The sequence below is a fragment of the Echeneis naucrates genome, chromosome 4 (genome assembly GCF_900963305.1).
Source record: "Echeneis naucrates chromosome 4, fEcheNa1.1, whole genome shotgun sequence".
NCBI lineage: Eukaryota > Metazoa > Chordata > Actinopteri > Carangiformes > Echeneidae > Echeneis > Echeneis naucrates.
In genome coordinates this window covers 5,512,290-5,535,826 of record NC_042514.1, presented here as the reverse complement: position 1 = coordinate 5,535,826, position 23,537 = coordinate 5,512,290, and the positions used below count along the sequence as shown (strand labels likewise).

Here is a 23,537-nt window from a genome sequence, read left to right as displayed (position 1 = left end):
GCTGCTGGTCTCAAGTTCTTGGTCTGTCACGCAAGGCATTCTGGGAATTGAAGTTTAAAGCAACATCTCTATTTGCTGTGCAATCTATCACGTACTACTTACTACACAAATGAAAATATGAAATAACACACACACAGTATTTTTTCTTCATTGGTTTTCTTAGATTTTGTTGTATTTGGGTGTTTATTCATTGCCACACAAGAGAAAAGGAGAACACCAGCTTCTTATGGCCTTTATTTTTAATCTGGGTGGACTTTCTTTAAAGGGAATGTAGATAATTTATGTTGCCCCCTTTAAAACATATTTTACATTATACAGCTGGAGAATGGAGTATGGAGAAATAAAAAGACAGGACTTTCAGAAACTGTCATATAGGAGTATATTTCAATGTCACAAGCCAAACTTAAATAAAATAACTCACTACAACTGAACCAAGAGAGAATTAAGACAGTGTGTGCTGCCTCTTAGTACACTGCTTCATGTGACCCTTTCTACTAATGCATTATTTTGATCCCTACGCCCTGTGTGTCATGAAAGCAAATAGAACACCCTCCCCCTGTTGTTTAATAATTTAAAACATTCAACAATATAACCTTTTTAAAATAGTCTGATCTTAGAATAGATAAAAGAGAATACCATCAAAAAACAGAGAATGATCAAGTAAACTTTATATAAAAAAAAAAAAAGACTGTAAAGAAAAAGGACAAGATGGAATGATGTGAAGTTTCTGTTTGTGTAAGCATGTTCATGGAAGAGAAAAAAGGGGAAATAAAAAGTGTACATTCCTAATCATGCAATATACAAACTTTAATCAAATATGCACATGAAAAATGATCAGAATTAGGACAGTGTATGATTGGGGTGGTTGTTTTTTTTTTTCTTTTTCAGTAACACTGATATCAGTTGTTTCAGGAAAAGGGGATGCATACAGTCATTTTCTATTGACATTCCTGATATACAGCTGATTACCTCTGTATTCAGACTACTACTGGACAGAAGATCTCATGGATCGGTTGACCTGATCAGATCACAGACATCATTATCATAGTCGTTATCTACAATAGCAGACAGGTGTGAAGGGGTCTTATCAATACATATGAACAAAGACACTACCGGGTCGGTTCTGATCTTGCTACGACTAAGTTAAGTTGTGCTGGACCATGTAATAACATGAATGATGTAAGGTAAAATGTACCGCCGTGTTCTAAGAAGTTTATGCTCATTGTAACATGTGATTGCTCAAAAAAAAAAAAAAATGTGGCAAAGGCAGTTTCACAGGGGAGAAGAAAGATGGGATTTATCTGGGTGTGACCCATCTGGGTGTCAGGCAGCCTGGGTGCAGCTACTGTGATGCAAGTATTGAAAAAAAAAATGGTGCAGTATTTATTTCACATGAAGACTGACAAAACTCCATTCTGCTGTTGACAGAATGTGGAAGCTACATTGCCAAATACTAACTGAGGGACTGACCACTTCACAGTCTCTGCTTACAGAGGGAATGACATCAACCTGATACGCAGAGCAGCTGTTCTTAAAAAAAGAGGATGGCTGATATTTTAACTACGTCATCTTTTAGTTAATCAGTTTTCAGAGATAAGATTCAGGACAATGAAGTAAAATGGCAGCTCTCTTCACGCCAGATTATTTCGTCACTGATTTGACCATGCAGTGACGCAAATGAGTGCCAGAGAAGCTTCATCAGAACAACAATACATTTTTTTTCTTTTACTACTGACATTTCCAGTCATGAGCTGACAAAGGTGGCACTGGCCTGACAAAACTGTCCAAATTACACTTCTACTCTGAGGAGTTTTCTTTCAATTGCTGTACTGTCTTCAAATTCATTCATGATTAGTGAAAGTTCTTGTTTGGGAAGTGGGGGGTGCCAAAATAAAGCTTAGCACAGTTCGATCAGGGAACAAATATGTTGGAGAGGGAGGTAGAGCTCTATGTGACACATGAAAGCACAGGAGTAGGTCACACTGCACATCTAAAGGCACGGAGCAAAACCACTGACCAACTGTTAAAATCATCTGTCGTGCCACACAAGGTTTTTGTTAAACATGAAAGGATCTGCTCTGAACCTTGCCAAGTAGGGCACCAGCTTTGATACCAGTTAAAGACCAAGGCCATATGTATAGCTTTGGTTTCAACTCGGCATTATTCTCAGTAGAGAGTCCTCAGTTTTTCAGTGAGGTCGGGTCTAAGAGTCAGTCACATGGTTTTTCCAGGCCTACACAGAGGAGCAGCACAAACAGACGTTTAGTGAGCAGAAAGAAAAGGCGCAGGCAGGCTTTAGACGACAAACAAATGATAAAAATCAACAGATACTAACAAAAACAAACTGAAGACAAAAAAACTTCAACAAACCGTAAAAACACAATTCAACCATCAACAGCAAAAGTCCAGTTGTCAACATTACATCACATGACTGTCATAGACTGAAGTGCCAACAGAGTGGAGGGCGAGTGACCACAGAGCTCAGAGGGCAGAGGAGTGTGGGACACTGTAGTAGATGCTAAAGGGGAAAGAAACCTTGAAAACCTCAGGGCTAATAAATAGGGCAGCCGCAGTGTTTCGTAACATGATTATGTTGTGTTACAGCAAGGAAGAGGTGGTGATGTGGCCTGGTTGGGGGCACCCAGGGGCTGTCAGACACAATCAGCACTGAGAGAAGGTCTGCTTGATCTCATCCAGCACATTCCCAAGCAGCGTCGGCTCGTCACATTTAGCGTCAATGGACACGGTTTGACCAGACTGGGGAGACAGAAAAAGAAGGTAAGGCCACTATGACAATTTAACTATGGGTTTTTCAGTTTACTGCTGAACAGATAAGGGATACATTTCACTGGTTAGCTTAATGACTTACAGTTTTGACCAGCAGACAGACATGGTGACCCTGGATAGACCTGCTGTACATAGAGGCACAGGAGTCGATCCTCTCCACAACTGATCAAACAAACACACACAATGGTCAGCAATGTTCAGAAGAATTTCATTTATTTATGATTCTTCTTACTTTGAACACTTTTAGTTTTTATTGCCAAATTCAGTCCAAGGTAAGGTCATCTTTAGCGAAACATTCCTGTGTTGTCTGTAACGTCCTGACGAAAAGTCAGTGTTGCATTCTACAAGTAGAACACTCTACCCATCTGACTATTTCATGTTTTAGGACATGAATCTGTCTGTAACATGAAATAAATGCTAAATATCCAGATGTATTCGTACCAGAGAAGTGGTGATGGAAGCAGATCCTGGCAAGTAGGTGGTGGAAGGGCATGTTGACTCCCTCCAGTCTGACGGAGCTGCCCTTCAGGTCTCCCGATTCCAGCAGCTTTGCAAATGCATCACTAACCAACACAAAACAATCCATTTTCGGTGACTTCAAGATCAGCACAAAGACAAGTGGCAAAATAACTGATAAAAATTTGATTAGCTTTAATATAAATAGTTATTGTCCAGGCATATTTCCTCTATTTTCTCCTTCCACAAAAATCACATTTTATACACACACACAATCACCAACCTGTAGCAAGGAGTAGTGATTAGGTAGGAGGTGCAGGTAAAGTGCAGTTTGAAGTCCAGTTTCTCATGAGTGGAGGAGTCTTCGTTCTGGAGGAACACATCACAACAACAAATCACAAGTGGAAGCAAAGGTGCTTGATAACCCTCAACAAAATAGGAACAATTACATTTACACATTTACAAAATTCTGACCCATTTTTGACAGAGAAAGGCCAATTGTTTCAGTTGGAGAGTGGATTTTTCTTGCCTAGTTTTTAAAACCAATTTTGTGTGTATGTATGTGTTTTCCAACGAACCTTGACTATGAAGGTAAGTGTTCCCTTCAGTTTCTGTGGCATCACAATGCTCTGCACAGTGAAGACAAATCGTGCCTCATTGGACACACCTGACCAAAAAAGGTGTATAAAAACACTATAGTAAATACACTGACACTACATAAAAGGTAAAAAGTGTATATTGTATATACACATCTCTCGTATTAAAGACACGCACTCATTTACTGACCTGGTGGAAGTTGGAAGGGGACTGTGAGGCCATCGTGAGGACCTGAGCCCTCTGGCCTCTGCAGCTTAGAGTTGAGGGAGTCCAAAACATTGAACTCCATGGATTTGAGGAAGCTGTCACACTTGTTTTCAAATATGACGGATACCACAACTTGACTGCCATCCTGCAGGTTCCCCTGAATGTCACACACCTTAAAGGAAGGCCAAAAAAAGGCAATCATTTCTGTTAGAAGAATATTTACAGATAAAAAATAAAATAAAATCAAAACTTACAGTTCACACTCAGGCAATGCAGTCTTTCTCTTTGTATTTTAAAAGTGGTCAATAATTATTTTGTAGATATGGAGAAAAACACAGCAAAACCACTTTGTTAACCCAACACCAAAGGCCACAACACTGTTTATAAGAAACCAGCCTGAGCAGAAGGAGGAAGTCCAAAGGACATAATTATTCTGAGACTTTGATGCAGCACTGCTAATCTGAGACAGAAAGCAGTCTGAGGCGCAACAAGAACACAAAGAAACACATCTAGGGAGGTGTTTTAATAATATTCTGTCACTGACAGAAGTTTAATCAATACCTGATCAGCATCTTCCATCATCTTTGAAGAGAGGGAGAGAAATTTGAGATCTACTACTGTAAATACATTTTTTTCACAATCCAAATCTTATTATTTCCTCAAATATTTCATTTATTTACTCTATGAATAATATGGATGACATCAACATGCAGCATAATGGCAATGCAAGTCAAGTGGCATCAAACATCACATGTGGTCAATCAGTTTGTGCAAACCACCTCATTATCTCTATTGTAAAGGAGACAAATATACAATCAGGCTTATAAGCAATGTTTGGCAATCTGATATTAACACCAATTCTGTTTTTAATAACAACAATTAAATGCTGTGAGGAAAATTTGGATAAAAGGTGATAAAACTGAACACAAGCAAAAAGTGGAATTTCCAAGCCCAGTGGTAAAAATCTCACTCACTCACCATCTTGATGTAGGAGTTCTCAGCCAGCAGGCAGTAATTGGACATGGGCTGAAAGATGAGACAAGTTCAGGTTGTCATATGCAGCATTAAGCAAACTGGGGCTTTTTGGTTACGGACTTGTTTTTGCCCCTGTCAAAAAAAAAACTATACAAGTAACTTTACGGTTTACTTAACTTGGCTTCATTATTTTTTCTTGCAATGATACACACACTTCAAAATCAACATGAACTGGATAGTTAATATCACTTATGAATGGAACAACACTACTTTGGGCTAATCATATAAAATGTTTCTTTACTTCACTACCACCGAAGAAAAATAACAACATTCACGAATTCTGCTGTTTTAATTCACAGGTCAAGCTGCCAAACACTGATGGACCAAAAAAAAAAAAAAAAAAAAAAAAAAAAAAACCCACCGGCAGCGGCTCTTCATCCTCCACGGTGCCATTTTGCACCGACTCCTCTCCGCCTCCATCGCTGTGATGATGATGGTGATGATGCTTCTTCTTCTTTTTCTTTTCTTTCTCTTCCTTCTCCTTTTTCTGCTTCTTCTTCTTGTGTTTGGAGGATTTCTTATGGTTGAAAAGGAAGACAGATAATTTATTAGAAATTATAGGCAAAAAATTTAAACCTGACTGCTGGTAGAACTATTTATCTAGAAACAAAATTAAAACTGGCAGGTCCCTGGTGCATCATTTGCACTGACCTTTGTGAATAAGAAGAGCTGCCTATGTGCTGCGTCCTGTCAGAACCAGTGCTAAACTTTCTACTTTGAAAATTTTAATCAACCATGACTCACAGTTTCTTCCATTTCAGTGTCTTTGGGTTCATCGGGCTCCGAGTTTGGCGCTGTGCCTGAGGCCACTTTGGGCACGGGAGCAGCTTCTGCTGCTGCTACTGTAGGTGCTTCCTGTTCACACAAATACACACACACAAAAGGCGTGAACAGGAGAAAACATAGCATGTATCACCTACAGCAGTGTGTGACAAATTTGTGTTGACAGAAGTAAGTGAAATTAGTGATGTCTCCCATTCAGAAATAAGTAATTCAACATCGGCTGCAACCCAGTAAGCTGTGATACCACAAACACAAAACTGATTTGCTTAACTCAGGGTGTTACAGCAATTCAAGCTAGCCAAATGAGCTAAACCACAAATGAACCTGCCTTACAAATGTTTCATCATAAAAGCCTGAGGATGCTAGTCACAGTGAGGTATGATTCTAATGTTATTCTAGTGTGGCAGTCAACAGAAAAACAAGTCTTCCAGAAAGACTTGTCAAAGCATGTCTCTGAGAAGTCCTGTTTCTTTAGGGCCTGTAGCTGGCATAGTTAAAAAAAGAATTCCTCAAAAATTAAAATTATGTGACAGACCAAGTTTTACTGAACTTGCCCTTTTTCTAAAGATAGAAGGTATCTGCTGACAAGCTGCGTTCAACGTCATAGCTAATGTAGAATAGTTTAAACATACTGAAGACACACCCATCCTCAGAGCATTTGAAAAGTTTTTTTTTTATTATTGTTTTCATCCTGAATTATTTACATTATCTCTTCTTCGCCATATTTGTTGTCACTGTATTGATATTTTTACTGATGCCATACTGTATCCAAAAGGTTTCAACTAAAAATGCTGCTTCACAGTAGCCCTTTCCTTAGAGTACCGTTACCTTGACCCTACCTCAGACAATCTGTTACAACAGTTGTGACTTGTGATGAACATGACCCCACCATGGAAGAAGCAGTTAAGACAACACATGTGGTGACACGGAAGCAAAATAACCAGCTCCAGGGAACCTCAGATGACCTGCACTTACATATCACCACCAACACAACAACCACTTTCAATTCAAGACCGACACGACATTCATCGAGCAAACAAAAGCTGAGGAGGAGAACCACTGGCATTGAGAGACAAACACACACATGCTAGAAAAAATAGACAGAAGCTTGTGAATGAGACAGGAAAGTGTTATGTGACCTGTGAAAGGGAGGAAGTTGTGTCAAAAAGTTGAAGTGTAAAAGGTGAGGGGGACAACAAAAACAAAACAACAACAAAACATAACACCAGGTCCACACTAGGAGGCTAATATTAAAAGGAACAATGCAAAACCAAAAATCAAATGTATGAGGGACATCAATAAAAAAATGGAGATATGAATGAAAGAGGTAACTGAGGAGAAGAGGGGAGAAAGAAAAGAAAGAGGAGGGGGTGGGTGACTCAACCTGGGTGTTAGAGGGCACTGGAGCATTTGAGAGCCAGAAATCCAGATCCGAAACCTAGAAGGGGAAGGGAGGGAAAGGAATGCGAGGAGGTGAGAGGGGTGAGGGCCAAAAAGGTTCTGTATCTTACTACTATCCATGAAAATGGATACCGAGATTACACCATTCTGTTTCATGAATAAATCAAGTATTTGGCAACAGGCTGCACAGCTGGCTACAGGGAAACTGATACTTGATCTTTAAAGCTGACTGAAAGAGAGGCTGGGAAGAAGCAATGGAAGTGCTGAGTCAATGAAAATGGCCAAAGATATCTGTTTGCAGTAACCTTTTAGAAGGAATTGTATAGCATGTATAATGTTATTTCACAGCCAGTTTCAATTATTAATTCAATATCAGATTATTTAATTTCATCAGATTTTGGCATGTATTAAAATATTTGACACTTGATCCATTACCAGGCAGAAGAAGTCCCTGCTCTGCAGTTTTATTTTTTGTATACCTCAGCACTGGTGGAAGTGGGCGGTGCTGCCACTTCATTGGTTTCTTCTGATTGGACAGCAGGCTCCTCTGCTTGACCCCCGAGAAGATCCTCCTCTTTTTCTTCATGTTTGTGTTTTTTCTTCTTCTTTTCTTCTTTGCTCTTCTGCAAAAACAGAAGATTTAATACAGTCTTGTGCCACCGTAAAGTTGAGAAATCTAGCCCTGTGTCGTCATGTCTAAGTGGTTGGCAACTCCTTGTTGCCCCACCCCTCAGCTCAAATAAATCAGATTCATTGGTTTCTTCAGATACACAGAATGATGCAAGTGTGGTTTCCAGCAAGGAGAATAAAACAAGACCCTGACCTTCCTGTCACTGTCTTTATCCTTCTTCTTCTCCCTCTTTTCTTTGCCATTCTTCTTCTTAGGCGCATGTATGGCAGCGCTCTCGACATCGCCATCTTCTGCCGGGCTTTTTAGGGACTCTGCTGCACGGTGTGACCTCACTGGTAGCTTCTCACTGTCTGCAAGAGGCCTGGACAAAACAAGAGAATACAGATAAATGTTTGAATGGATGTATGAGGTGATTATTGTCCATCTGGACTTAAAAAACAGGAGAGCAAGGCTTATGGGGTGCAGCAACCCATCATAATCAGCCAAATACTCTGCGGTGTGCAGCAGCCACATCTCATTCAAAGCGTTGAGTTGAGTGGGAATTTCTGAAAATTCTCAGACAACTACAAACTAAAAAAAATTATTTCCTTCATATTGAACTTGAGCTGTTAATTCAGTATCCCCAAAGCCTGGCTTTTGAGTAGTAACCACACTCAGTGTAGCCCTCTGCTGGCTTTTCTGTATAAAGACATACTACCTATTAGCCTTGACTGTACACCAAGGTAATAATACCAAGAATGTACAATTTTAATTGTCTGTAATGTACTGTAACCTACAAAAAGAACAACACAACCTTTGTTTTTGTGTGTGACTTACATTATTTTGAGCACCTCAAGCCGTTAAGTAAAATTATACATTTATATTAAATAAAGTAAATAAAGGGACATTAGGGATATATGTTTCAGAGACTGGCTGCACAAGTCCAAAGTACTACAAAGAAGAAAATTCTGTCATTCTATTGAGGTCAATTTTCTATGGAACAGTGATCGTTATTGCTGCTTACTTGTCTTCACTGCTTAATCCACAATTTGCACTATTAAAGCTTCAAAAAAACTACATAGGCCACATGTGGTTGGTAAGGAGGATGTTTGTTTGAAACAATAGCTCGCATGAAATTTGGAGGCAAACCCTGCGGTGGGTTTTCTAAAAGCACAATGATGCAGGCAATCTGCAGGAAAAACAAAAGCCTGTTCCAAGAGGACAGGTGGTAAAATATTAAGTCCTGAGAAGATCAGCAGCAGCCATTTAAAATTTGTCTTTTTTCCATGAGACTATGTCACATTTATCAGAGATATATCTTACCGTATTTTGCGGACCATAAGGACTGCACCGCATTCTAATCAATGAACGGGTGTATTTTCATACATAAGGCGCATGATAAAACATATATAAATCGAAACAAAAACAGTCAGGTAAGTCGAGCTTGCACTACATAATTAGTTATCATACGTTGTCTGATGTTGCAACCCATATCCAACCAAGGACCAATGTCAATACAACGTCCCTGTGTCAGCTGGGAATGCTCTGACAATCCATCAAGCGGAGCGGCTTTGTCGCTTAACAAAGTCGCAATAAAACATTTTGACAGATTTTTGAGGCCATTGTACCACATACAATTGGTTTGACGTCAGTAAGCACAACAAGAATTCATACATAAGGCGCACTGCCGATTTTTGAGGAAATTTAAGGATTTTAAGTGAGCCTTATAGTGCGAAAAATACGGTTTTTGAGGAGAGAGACGATACAGTCTTGTTTAGAATCAGCTGCTGATATTGTCAAGCTTAAACAAGTTTTCAAAAATGGTAGCAAGGTAAGAGAAAATAGTATATAGTTAATAAATAATAAACTACACTAAAAGCTACGATTAAACAATAAATTAAGCAGGTACTGCAAAATCCAAGTGAGTAAAGAAAGGACAGCTATGTTAGCCAGGAGAGCAAGGCAGCCATTTGGAGAGAGAGAGAGAAAAGCCAGAGTCCATGTACATGTTGGAAGTCCTGGTCCTGTGGCTGGAGTGCTACTCACCTACGCCCAGCTGTTTCCACCAAGCTGCCCACACAGAGGCAGAAATGGGTGTGTGCAGGCATAGAAAAGAGGAAGCAGAAAGCAGAATGCCATGAGAAGGAGTCAGAGGGAAGGAAAGGGCCAAGCCACATCGGCTGTGACACTGTTGCTGGGAAGCTCACGGGAATCAGGAATCAATGCTGAATTAAATACTAAGAGAAAACATCTAATTCATACAAGCTTCAGTGTTGAACAGCTTTTTCAGTTTTGGGCAGAATGGTTGATGGATCGGATTATTGGCTTAAATAAAACATGTTCATGACAAAATTTATTTGCAAATTGCACAAAGGTCTGCAAATGTGCAGAACAAGGTGTCAACTCACTTGTCCAGATCGATGTCCAGGGCTTTGTGAGGGTCATTGGGGTCCTTGTCATCGTCATCACTGGGTAAGGCATTCTGAAGCAGTAAGATGGTGGACTTAATAAAAGAGACTTGACATTCATCGAAACTCTTCTATCACTACAACACACAGAGAATCTGAAGACATGTTTTGAGATACATATTTCTATTCTCAGAGATGAGACACCAATAAATGAAATCAAAATGAAATGAAATGTCCAAAGTCAAAGTGTTTATCATACCACAAATTACTGAACTTGTTGTGAATCATTTAAAGAAAAATGTGGATTAATTTATGTCCCATGTTTGTGGCTGCTTTTAAGTTTCATTATAAATTTACTGTGATCCCTACACAACTCCAGCTCACCTCTGGCATCTCCTCTGTAACTATGTCAACCATGTGTGCAGGTGTGATGTCCTCTTCGCTCTCTGGGCCAGAATCCTGTTTCTTCCCTCGTCCACTTCGCTTTTCTTTCCTCTTTTTCTTCTCTTTCTTCTTCTTCTCTGCCCTCTCTTTCTGCCGGCGCTCCTCCTCCAGCTTGACGTACTGGTCAGACATAGGCATACCTGGGGGGCAAGGAAAATACAGATATATATAAAAAAAGAGAGAAATTATGAAAAAAAAAAAAAAAAGAGAAAGCCTTTTGATAATGATCTAAATCTGGAAAGAAACAGCAGCAGAGAAGATATTAACAGACAGTGAGACAGAAAACTAGTAATGAATTTAACTAGAAGGATTATAGTTTTGGTATTGTACCATAACATTTATTACAATGACCAACCATTTGTAAGAGTCATGAATGAGATTAAAGACTTGTAATGGTATCAGACCTGGGACTTTGAGAGGCACACTGAGGTCAATCTGCACCACTGGAATGTGTTCCACTCCAGGGGTGTCCTGGTAAACCTGTAAAAGGAAAAAAAATATTTGATTTATTATACAAGTGACATATTAAATTACTTGGATTAAATAGAGACATGCAAACTGTATAAATAGCGTATAAATAGAGTAATGTGAAGTAAGCACACCTTCTGAGACGATGGGGAGGCTTTGATGTAGAACGGGTTGTTGGCTTGCTCCTGCTTTCTGGCTTCTCTCCTCTGAGATTAAAGAACAGCATTAACACATACATTGCATCAATAAAGAAGAGTATGTCTCAGTACTTAAGGAAAACCACATGGGGAACCAGATTTACTAACAGCAGAACTCTAAGAAGATCAATATTGCTTATATTGTTTGTTTGGGAAATAAAATTTGAACGATTACAGCTAGACTGATTATCGCTCTTGTCTGGGTTTTTACTGAGTGACGTAACATTTAAAGATAATCTCCTCAAAGCTGTTAAATAAAAATATTTCATTTCAAAACGAATTCAGGACTTCAAAATTGGCTTACATTCAGTATTGAAGTTCTGAACTACTCTTAAAAGTAATTCTTATGAATTCTGCAATGTTACAATCATTGACAAGCTCACCCTTGCCAGCTCCTTCTCATCCACCTCTGTGTGACGGGGGCGGGAGTGTTTGGGCTCCTCCTTGGCAAAAATAGCCTTGGGCTGCTCGTCCTCAGACTCGCTCTCAGATGGAGGCTCGTTGATCCAGGCATCCAGGTCCAGACTACAAAAAAAAAAAAAGAAAAAAAATTACATGACACAGCGCAAGAAAAACAACTGCAGGAAATTATCAGTGTCCTAGTGATTCTTGCTTGTCCACACAAAAAAAAATTCCAAAACAAACTCCTTGAATTTTACTTAACAGGCTAAAAAATGCAGTCATGTCAACTAAGCACTGAGCGCCTGATGGCCAGAGCATACATACCCTTCAGGAACAGGCACTTTCTTCTGTGCCTTGGGAGCTACAGGATTGAGCTCTCCAGCAAACAGAGCGCTGACTTCCTCCGCTACTTCTACATCTTTCTGTTGTAGTTTCTGGATGTACTTGACAAGCTGCAGGATGCAAGATGCCTGAAGACAGTGACAGTCAGTGAATGTCAGTTATCTAAATTCGCACAGGTATTTATCAAAGGGTGTCACTTTGGGACGTACATAATCAAAGCCAGAAGTAAACAGCTATTGTATACTACAATTTTGGCAAAGGAAAACATGTTTGAAGCTTCTCAATCACGGAGCTCCTCCTCTCTTACCCTCTCTTGCACCTCAAGGTTGGCGCTCTGCACAAAAAGTGGTAACCTATCGATCATCAGCTGGCTGGTTTCTTGTGCAGCTGTGCTGTCGGTGTTCCCCTCCTGGCCCTTCAGCACAGTGGCAAATAGCTTGGCTGCGTTCTGCACATACACTGCCTGTATGTGGCCTGGCAAAGTAGCCACCTTAGGCCGTAGCATGGCCTCCAGTGTCTGTATTGGGTTCTCCAAGTGTCTAAAAAGAGTGGAGTATTTCTGTCATTACTGGTTTATTGCTCACTACATCTCAATACATGAGTCCAATTGAGAGTCACGGATTAACTGTATGTATAAGAACATGTTAATTAAGTTTGGCTGCAAGGGATGTGTTGTTATACTAAAATAATAAAGGAATGTGAAGACCGGTATATGAGCAAAATTTCAGCCATTTACCTGTAGATTCATTGTAACAGAAAACTAAGGTAATAGGATATCCTACTACTATCATTTTACCCTCACGATTTCTTTATGCAGGTCTGCTGCAGGTTGTATACTATTATTGGTCTTGAGTGGTAGTATAGCCTCTTTTTATACCAGTGATCATGTAACTGCATAGCAAAGGAAGAAGTAAACATACTCTGAGAACTCTCCACAGATCCAGGCTGCAGCATACAACACTTCACAAATGCCATTTCGTTGCATGTTGCCTGTAAGAAGGTGGGCGTTGTCCAGCAGAGTGGCCATCTGGGCGACAGCAAAAGCTCGGATGGCTTTAACCCTAATAGCTACATCCAGCATCTGAGAGGCGATGAGATGTCCATGCCGCGTGCCCTCTAATCGGGTGAGCTCCACCAGGATACTGATGTACCTGTTGAGAAAATACAGAAGCATTGCTGAGACATTTACCGAAGAGGAATATCATATTGGACACCAAGAAACAAAACACAAAACAGACAACAACCCAACAACTATACGACCGACCTTGTATGAAGTTACTAGCAATGAAACTGACCATTCAAAGTTGGTGATGTACTGGTAGTTGCTCTGACTGCAGATGTCGATGATCTTGGTGAGAAGTTCATCTCTGTAGGTGGTTCCCTCTGCTTTGTCCACATGCAGCATCAGCTTCTTTACAATCTCCATTAAGTTCTTTTTGGATACCTGGAGAGGGGAGATACCAGTTCATCAATCATCAAAGTTTAAGGCATAAATGAAAATCTAGAGTTTTAATGATAAAGAAAAAAAGCAAACATTTATAAAAAATAAATAAATAAAATAGAGAAAAAGAAAACCAGCTTTAGAACTACAAGAGAACAACTTAGTTTCCATCAGTAAAAATCACTTTTTTCAAAGGACAGAACAAAGGCTGGTTGTTTTGAATGACAACCTGGCTCTGAATATATTTAACAAAACAACTCAGAGTTAAAAATAGCTAGTGATGTTAAAGCCCAAACTTTGGTTCCATACCATGCCATAGAGCAGGTCCAGAGCTCTAAGACGGATGGACTCATCCTTGTCGTCCAGACACTGGAGGATGAGGTCCTTATGAGACTGCACCGACTTGGGGTGGGTCTTCAGGATCTTTGACATGGCCAAAAGACCCAGATACTTCACTATTTAAAAAAAAAAAAACCCACAGCCTTAGTATATTCAAAATCAGACATATGTGTACCCTGTATTCTCAGTCTCAAGAAGAAAAAAGTATTTATTTTCTTACTTTGACATTTTTCCCTGCACTGACAAACAAAACCTCTCGTTTATATATGACTATCCTTACTTTATTGTCAATGTGGCAATTAAAAAAAAATACAATATTACTGTAGAAACTTTATTTTCTTTGCAGGCCCATAGTTTCTAGGGGACAGATCTATTTTGGCCTGAATTATTTGATAATGTGTTTCAAAGTACACTTAACTGCCATACATCTAATGTCACAATAAGCCCTCACCAGTTGTATATAGAAAATGGTTAAATGTAAATATAGTATGAACTTTTTTTCGTCTGAAATACAATAAAAATAAAAAATAAAAAGTGGTAATTAAATACCAAAAGGAAAGGAACACAAAAAACACAAAACAATGGAAAGGACATACAAACATATACACACAGGACACACACACACTAGACACAGTAGTTGTGTTTTGCTTTATCCTTCCTTGTATCTCAGGAAACATTTCCTACTCACCAAAAAGATGTTTAAAATTGAGAAAACTGCTGAATCACAGCAGTCTATCGATCATCTAAAGTCTCAGCGACAAATGCCAGGTTCATGAATCAATAAGTGCATGTGTGGTAGTGACCATGGGGTGAGGCGAGGCGAGGCTGGTCACTGTGGTGAATACATTGCACAAATGACCAGGGAGAAGGACGCAGTGTAGTTCCAGGAGACAAGAAATCTACATCTACTGTAGAAAAATGAATGGAATCTAAATATATATATTTTTTTGGGGGGGGGGGTTAAAAATAAAAAACTCAAGACACAACTTCACATAATCCTAAATTAACGTAATACACCCACTCTGATTCCGGCAGCAACACATAATGCATCCAAAACCTGTACTACATGTTACATCTAATGCATTAAGGAGGACACTGCAGGTAAGTCAGCTGGCTTTCTTTCAGCCATGCCAGCTAAACTTAAATCTGTTTACCAAATTGTTTTGAAGAATGGCAGACTTCAAATATTGTTACCAGCTATGAGCTTCCTGTGCTGATATGTGATTTAGCATTACTGTTAACACAACTGTTGTTGCTGTTGTTGTTATTACTTCATATGATCATACTCTTTCACCCCCACTGGTGAAGGTAAATGGTCATCCAACCTGAGTCTAGTTCGAATTTCTGCATTCAAGCATGATTTCCATTTTAAAATTTTGTATCGCCACTATCTCCAAGTGCTGGCTCTTGGTGGGAACTGTTGGGTCTCTGTAAATAAATTCATTTAGCAACTCTCTACCAGCTCTCTTTGGAAAGTTGCTTGAGATAAATTCAGTTTCCAATTGGCACTTCATACAAAAGTCAAGTGGCCCAAGCTGTTACTTTACCTTGTCGACCTCATCAATTAAATATTTTTAAAACCCTAGAAAGATCTGCTCTCTCACTCCTTTACCTATTAATGTATTGGAAAGTGGATAAAGAAAACCTTAAACCACAGGTTCACAGGCACCAGACGTCTAGTCTACTTCACACACATAACTAATAATCTATGTACAAGGGATCCAGATAACTCGAATGACTGGATGCACAACTGGGGGTGGCTAGCACAGTATATTTATAAAAATCCCATGTTTCATAATACCTGAGAAAAAAAAAACAGCTCTATGTTTTTAAATTCTCTGTCTGTAATCTATTGAGCTTACGCTGCTGTGACCTAAGTGAAATGATATTCCAAACAGGCCAACTGATTGAAAATGGAACTGTGAAGAAGTTCGAGTTATCCAGAGTCAAGGGGTCGAAGTTAATATTGTCTAAAAGGGCGGACTGTTCCATAATCAGAAACACGCAGACAATGAGAAAATGACACACTGCAGGCATTGACAGAGGGCTCACAGTTCTGGTCCGAGTCTTCAATCAGGATTCGCAGTTTCTGCACACAGAGCTGAGGGAGAGAGGGAGAGAGGGACAGCAGGGGAAAACAGAAGGGGAGAAGTAGAGAGCCATTAATGTCACTGTTAACCTTTCCACACCAGTTTCAGTCTCAGCAGAGGGGCACAAAGAAATGAGACAAAGAAAAGGTGAGGAAATGGTGCAAAATTGATTTTTATGCATTTGTGAAAATGAAAACAATTTTGCTTGCCTGTCTGAAATTTGCTTTGTACTTAATCTATGTTTGGACAGACAGACGTGTGAACAAAAAGGAAATGGTGAAAGCATGCATTATGATTCAACTGGAATGGAAAGGGTTAATAAAAGATAACCTCATCAAAGTGCTGATAGAGGTGTGGACTCAGGCTTCAGCCTTACCTGGATACTAGCACTGTGGTTAGGCATCCCAGAGGACAAGGAAATCAACACTGTAATGCAGGGAAAGATTCAATTAGAGCTGAATGGGAGCTAAATGTTTGTGAGATGGAAAAAACCAAATCTGCAGTTAAGAAAAAATTTCCAATTAATTAGTGCATACTAGGTAACAGAGCCCAGCAGAGTTTACAAACTGATGTCTGAAAACAGACTGAACATGGAGGTAAAATAAATAAATCAATGCCAAAGATTCATGTTCATTGCAATACTGTACACACACTAAGCTGAGGAGACCACTACTTTGATGACAGGATAACAGCACTGACCTGCAATCACGGTGTTGACACATTCATACAGCAGAGACATGGCAGAGGTACTGTGAGATATAAGGATGAGGCAAGAGAGAGAGAAGCCAGAGAGGGAGAGCAGATTATTATTGTTGGATTCATCACATCCAACTACTTTTCCATCTGTGGAAATGCTTAGAATTGTTAGTTTCATCTCACCTGTGGATTAGGTTTGTCAGAGGTTCAATCAGCTTCTTCCCCAATCGAGGCTCAAGTGGTGTGAGGGCACCAAACTGTTGAAAAAACAAAAATAAAAAAATACCACAACATATTTAAAATAAATTAATTGTTTTCACACAAGGCAGTTTTTTGGATATAAACAAAGATTTTTCTGAAGTGCAACTGCAAAACAACTAAGTCTCCTGAGGACAGCACTGGAAGAGGAACTAGAATCAATTCCTCTTTTCTGATGGATTTATCCATGTAAAACTGTGTGCAATAGTGAAAGGGCCAGTCCCAATAAACCACTACCCCTACTTTTTAGCCCCACCCCTAAATTTTCCACATTCCCGTGAGGGTAGTGGTGTCCCAATTCCTTTTTCATGTCGCGGTAGTGAGCATAACGAGGGGTAGGGGCTATGAATCTAGCCCTTCAGATTGAGGGTTTTCAGATGCTGACTTCCCGAGGAAGGGCCAGTGAAAATTTCCCAGAATGCTTTATGTCATTATTTGCATACTGAATCAAACAACAATGGCGACCCCCAGAGGGTGAGAGAATGTGGAGAGGTTGGAGTAGAAAAACCAAAAAAAAAAAATTCACAAGAGACAACAGACGTCGATGGTATATTCTTCTCCGTGTATCACTTGGTTTATTTATCAATCAAAGCTTGATGAATGCTAAAAAAAAAAAAAAACAAAAAAAAAAACAAACGCAACCGATCGCAACTGTAGACTCCTTGTTGCTCCTGGCTCTACTCAGTCGCTTGCGTGCCCGAACATAAACTACACAGTGACGTAGCAAGTGGTGTCCCAATTCCTAGGGAAGATTACAAAGGGATAGTGGGTGAGGGCTAGGGGTAGTGACTAGGGTGAACTTTGGGATTGGGCCTAAGTGTCCAATGCAATTGAGCAACACTTAAACACTGTGGTGTTCACTAACCAGCTTGATGATCTTAATGAGAACCCAGTTATTAGTAGAGGAGGTCATGAGTTTGAAGAAAAGCGGGGCCAGAGACAGGTAGTTCTTCGGATTTCTCCGGGCAAGCTCACAGATAACGTTTACTGCTGCTGACTGGACACCTAAAGAGAAGAAAACAAAGCAGACAGGAACAGTGACGATTAAAAATTGATCTGTGTTTTAGTCAGCAATGTCGAATTAACTGTTACTCAAAAACAATGGCAGGTAAAGGTAAAGAAAAATGATATACTGTATAATTTAGACCCTTATCTTTCATGGTACGTGTGGGCATTTTGTGCCTAGAACTAGTGAACTTTTCCAGATTTTAAACTGTAGAAAAAGGTTGATTTGTTTTCATTTTACAGAACCATAGAAATGCCCTTTTGACATCAGTTGGAGGCCACCTTTATTTTCAGGATAAAGCACTTCGGGGCCCTAACACGGGTGAACACTGACTCATTAACAAAGAGTAATCGCGAGGAAAACCACTGGCAAAGTCCTTGTTATATGCAATAAAACCAGATAAATGTACTGAGAGATTTTTTTGGCTGTGCAACTAAAATTGTTCAGCTAAAGACGTCTGTATATTCCCAAACAGCCCTAACAGAATCACAAATGAACCTTCCTTGATCTTATATTCTTGGCTGCTTAATAATTCACAGGGTTCAGGTGATAGAAAAAGCCCATCACCGGCAGTGCCAGCAGTGTTTATGGTTTAGCTACCTGGAAGGAGAAAAAGTTTATTTGGTTCAAAACAGGAGGCAGACACAAAAAAATAACTAAAAGAAAATTTTCTTCTAGAAAATCAAAAATTGATGCAAATAGTTTGTGATTGTACGAGAGAATGTGGTGCACATTTCCAATACCTGGGTCTGGATCTTCCAGTTTCTCCTTGAGCCTGGGAAAAGCAGGGCGCAGGGACTCTGGGTACTTGAGAAACACTTTGTACATGATCAACACTGCTTTCTTTCTGATGTAAGGTTTAGTGTGGGACATCTGGGGAGAGAAAGCCGCAAAAAATGTCAAAAATGGGAAAAGGAGTACCATCTTTTCTTGACTGTAATCATCTGGGGGTAATTAAGATGGAGAAGTTGGGGGTGGGATGTTGATAGAAGACAAATCTTTTCTCATACTCTCAGACTCACCAGGGTCATGATGTCATTGGCCAGATCACGAGCCAAGTCAGGGGTTACAAAACAGGAGAGGCCAGTGAGGGCAACACCTGTGTCATACTGGTTGGGGCTGCTGAGATCCTGGATGTCCAACAGACAGAAAAGGTTAGCTGAGGAATGAATACCTGTTTGTGTGCTCTTTAAATATCTCTTGACTAAGATTGTAACTGACCTTTCGGATCTGATTGGTTGTCAACATGATGACATCGGTGCTCTCGTGAAAGCACTGTGATGCTGCCAAGTAGCCTATCCTCTGTAGAAAGGAGACAATAACCAGAGAGAACTATGTATTTCACAATGTAACTACATAATATACGATCCTATTATTTTCAACTTGCAGTAGCTCAATAGATATTTACAGAGTATTAAAAATTGCTGTGACTATTCCTTGTGCCATTTCTGGGAGCTTGGACTCAAACTGTGGTTTTCTTTTGCATCTCACATTTTTCTTCACCAATGACAAGAAGTACTTGACATGTTCTGGCATCTCTGCACTTGATGTGCTCTGAGTAATTCAAGGACTTTTTAATTTTCATATTGCAGTTGTACCTTGTATGTAAATTTAGAGGAGCTCATGACTTCAACGATGTTGAAAGCAGCCCAGCTGACATCATAGCCCAGCATCTGAAGCTGTAACACAGGAAAGAGAGAGAGATGTTGGTGAATAAGTGGAGGAGGAGAGGGGCTCTAAGCTGTCCCTTGAATTATTTGAGCTGAAGGCTCTCAAAAAAAAGAGGAAAAAAAAAAAAAAGGTCCAGTATCAGCTCGGCAAAATGCAGGCCAAGGCTATAAATAGATGAAGTACTGTACACTATTCTCAATAAATAGTGGTTCCTTTCTCTCTCACTCAGTGATAAAAGTATTCACATGCAGCTCTGTACATTGTTTTCAAATGTATGAGATGGTTTTTATCTGGTCACTTCTTCTTCCCCCCAGTGAAAGCCTTTGCCAAAGCAACAGCCTCCTGTCGAATACTGATTGAACAGTGGAGATAACATTCAAAAGCTTAAGTCTGCGCGTGGTTGCCTTCTATAATCAATGTGATTTGACAAAAATTTATATTTAAGGGTGTCTCTGCCACACCTGCAGAATATAAAAATGTTTAAACATATTGTTGGTCATAATATTGGGAAAAAAACTGTGGCTGACTTAAATTTTTTTAATTAAATGTATTTAAAACATAGCAATGTATAAGAACATATTTTCTAACCACATAATCAAACTGCAAATAAATGTTTGGATGTAAATCTTTGAGAGAATATTGAGTAACACCTTCAAGAACACAGATGAGGTTACACTATGAGCCACAGACAGACAGTAAATCAGTCTGTCTGAGTTTATTGTGCCTGTGTATAAATAAGTGTGACACAGAAAGAGTCAGTGAATTGGTGGAGGGTATCTTACGTAGGTGAGCTTGCACACAGCATTGGCTTTGACAGCGATGTTGTCCTGCTTGAGCTCCTGTTTGATCTCATCGATGCATGTGGAGATGTACTTGGCCTGAGGGCAGACAATGGAAAGGGCAAACAAAAGACATCAAATTGAATTAGGTGAAGTGATAGATAGAATTGGAGGCTGGTTCCAAGCATCACAAACCAAATGGAAAAACCTGATCTGCCTTTTTTCTTTTTTTCTATCTGTGATAGTAACCAGCAGACGTGGCAATGAAGTCAAAGTAATTGTGTAAATTTCATCTCTTATTATGCTTCCAGCATTAGCCAAACCTTTCTTACTCTGTGGGAAAGGGCCTGTTCATTTCACCATTAGTTAAATTCAAGCAACAAGTGATTGGTTCTGGAATTAAAGGTTATGCCAAAGTTAAACAAATTAAATACATGGATTGCACTAAAACATATCATTTTGGTGCCCTGTTCACAGTTGCAGTTTATATCTTGCATGCAGCTGTGGCATAAAGACCAAAACACTCCTTCCAAAAACATAAAACAGTATCACTCCTGTATGATACTGTCGTCACACATAGCCTTATGAGTGAAACACACTTATTACTACACTTGCTCAATCTGTTCAAGCCCAGGAAACAAGCAATTCATGCCTACCTAGCAAAATGTATTATATAAGAGCTGTCATTTTAAATACACCATTGCTCAACACAGATTTTTTTATATGGGTCTAAAAGGTAACAGCTCTTCCATCCACTGAAGCCTTTAAAAAAAAAAAAAAACAGTGGAGGACGAACTCAAACAAGGCAATCAGTCACCCATTGTTGAGAAGAACCCATGCAAATCACATACACACAGTTGTTTAGACTGAGAGAGTGTGCTGGTCATGTGTGTGCAGTCATGAGACAGCACAGTGACAAGGGAGGGGGCTGATTCCTGTTGCTGCTCTTGGAGGAACCAGAAGGGCATGAGGGCAGGCAGGGAAGGTTTAAACATGCGATGACAGAGACACACAGGACTACTTCTCCATCTCATGCTTCTTCAATGACCAATTCAGAGCCCATTGAAATAACTGAAATAGTTGTCCCACGGCTGATGCATAGCCTTTCTGCCAGTAATGCAAGCCAAGCTGAAGATACAGAGGCAGGCATGTAGTTTTTAATTAAAAATAAGCAGACCTGCTGTTCGCCAATGCAAACTAAAGCTGCGCCTTTACTCTCAACAGACAACTATCACAAACAGGCAGGTCATTTTTATTGGTAATTTCCTTGAAACACACTTTTGACATCCACACACCTTTATTCAATAAGTCTGTTGTTCTAAAGGTGTGGGAGAGCAAGCGAATGAATGAATGAATGAACTGTGCAGACTTAGCGCATATGTGGAAGACAAACAACAGTGTATGAGAAACTGTGGGCTGGCCGGGATAAGTCAACACACAGTCAGGTCTGTTTTAGATCCACCTTATGCCACCACATGACACACTCACATACACACGCACAACATATGAATATTTCAGCAAACTATCCACTGTTGACTGGGCAACCACCATCTTATCTGGGCTGCCCTGGTTGGGTTACTACTGCTGAACTGTACAGTGAATGAAGAGATCAAACACTGGTGGCCTGGTACAGAATAGCTAATCTAAGGGCTTAGTTTTCTTTTTACCATAAAGACACAACCTAAATGATGTAAAACCACAAAATAATGCGTTTGCCTGCTGGTTTCAACACACGCATATAAATTGCTTCCCTGATGAAATGGGAATTGGGCCAAATCTGACACAAGAAAGAAATCCCATTGAAAAGCCACCCTCAGTTTAGACATGCCTGCTCTACATTTCACACCTGACCTGCAGCTTGAGTGGGTGTGCACATCATCACCCTGCTTGAAACCCACCTTATGTCACAACCTGACAGCGTTTTACAGCAGGAACCTGCTAAGACACATCCAACTTTGAGCTTTCATGAAAAACGAAGCCTGGTGTGACAGATGGAAACGTGGCTGCCCCAAACAGTGCCCTCTAACGGCCCATCCCAGGTCTGGAGCAGGTCTGGAGCAGGTCTGTAATGAAACCAGGAGTCTGTCCTCACCCACAGAGGGTTAGAGGGTTCAAGACGAGCTGCTCTGTGATTCATTTCACACCATTTAGAAGTTTCTACGAGATGCATCTTCACAGAAACACCATAGGTCATTTCTGCGTTTTTCAGAGGAAGCACCTACAAACTGTCAACAAAGCAGCTGTTCATCCATTCAGTTGCTGAACTGACTCCGGTGTCACCGGCAGAGCACAGACACAAACAGGAAGGAGTCTGCACCAGCACCCCTCAGGTGTGATCCGGGAGAGTATCCCGGTAAATGACAAACCACCCAGCCGCTTCCTCTCACTGGCTCCCAGTTAGCCCGGTTAGCTAGCGGTTAGCAGCAACCTCAGCTCACCTGTTTAAAAAGCACGACATGCAGCCTTCCTGTGAAGTTACTGGCCGTACCAACCGCCCTAACCAAGGCTCGGTGAGCCTGCAGGCGGCTCCGCTGACTGCTGAGGACATATCGCCTGTTTTTGACGAGGTGCTAGCTTAGCGTTAGCCGTTAACGGTAGCTAACTGGTCGGCGATAACGGTAACGGCAAAACGAGCCGAGGTTGTTTTTTTTTTTTTTTTTTTTAGTTTGTTTGTTTGTTTTGTTTTTAAACGTTTGTGAAAATGGGAGTTAAACACGTTTCGGGTGAAATCGGTCGTTGTTGGTTTAATTTACCTCATCTTCCTTGTGATTCCTAATGCCACGTACTAAATCCTGGAGGTTTTTATCGAACATCCGATCGATGCTCCCTTTGACGATCTTCAGAGCCATGTCCGTCCGTGACTTGTGCCGCTCCCGTGAGTCCTGCGGGGCCGAGCGCCGTGCGGAGGTCTAGAGGGTGCCGACCGACCCGCTAGACTGTCTCTCATCCACCCGGGTGCCGTGTGCGCAGGGTCCGCTGCTGTCTACCGGGCCCGGGGAGACGAAGCTGAGGCCAGACGGGGCGTCCCGTGCCGTGCAGAGACTCTGGCAGCGGATCAGTGTAGGAAATGGCTGACAAAATGGCGTCTAAAGTCAGCTGACTTCTGTATTATGCGAGATT

The 23,537-nt window shown here is 40.4% G+C and overlaps 1 protein-coding gene across 5 annotated transcripts; it reads right to left on the bottom strand.

The window, feature by feature from the left end:
* Positions 1-216: 216 nt before the first annotated feature.
* ap3d1 (adaptor related protein complex 3 subunit delta 1) lies at positions 217-23,281 on the bottom strand. 5 transcript variants are annotated; one of them, XM_029500606.1, is made up of 34 exons: positions 23,171-23,281; positions 20,421-20,516; positions 19,566-19,646; positions 19,189-19,269; positions 18,990-19,097; positions 18,711-18,840; positions 17,827-17,966; positions 16,887-16,960; positions 16,707-16,756; positions 16,384-16,433; positions 15,970-16,018; positions 13,888-14,033; positions 13,433-13,581; positions 13,058-13,288; positions 12,445-12,676; positions 12,120-12,265; positions 11,777-11,918; positions 11,331-11,402; positions 11,133-11,208; positions 10,669-10,868; positions 10,285-10,358; positions 8,090-8,258; positions 7,746-7,889; positions 7,250-7,303; positions 5,827-5,937; positions 5,444-5,599; positions 5,026-5,073; positions 4,609-4,629; positions 4,030-4,219; positions 3,822-3,910; positions 3,527-3,612; positions 3,229-3,350; positions 2,870-2,949; positions 217-2,757 (listed from the first exon to the last, which is right to left on the bottom strand). In XM_029500606.1, the coding sequence occupies exons 1-34, from the start codon at positions 23,264-23,266 to the stop codon at positions 2,662-2,664; spliced, it is 3,789 nt and encodes a 1,262-aa protein (XP_029356466.1). In that variant the 5' UTR covers positions 23,267-23,281; the 3' UTR covers positions 217-2,661. The 5 variants fall into 5 exon arrangements, with proteins under 5 accessions (XP_029356466.1, XP_029356467.1, XP_029356469.1 ...); XM_029500607.1 differs by lacking the exon at positions 4,609-4,629; XM_029500609.1 differs by lacking the exon at positions 7,250-7,303.
* Between the last annotated feature and the right edge of the window lie 256 nt (positions 23,282-23,537).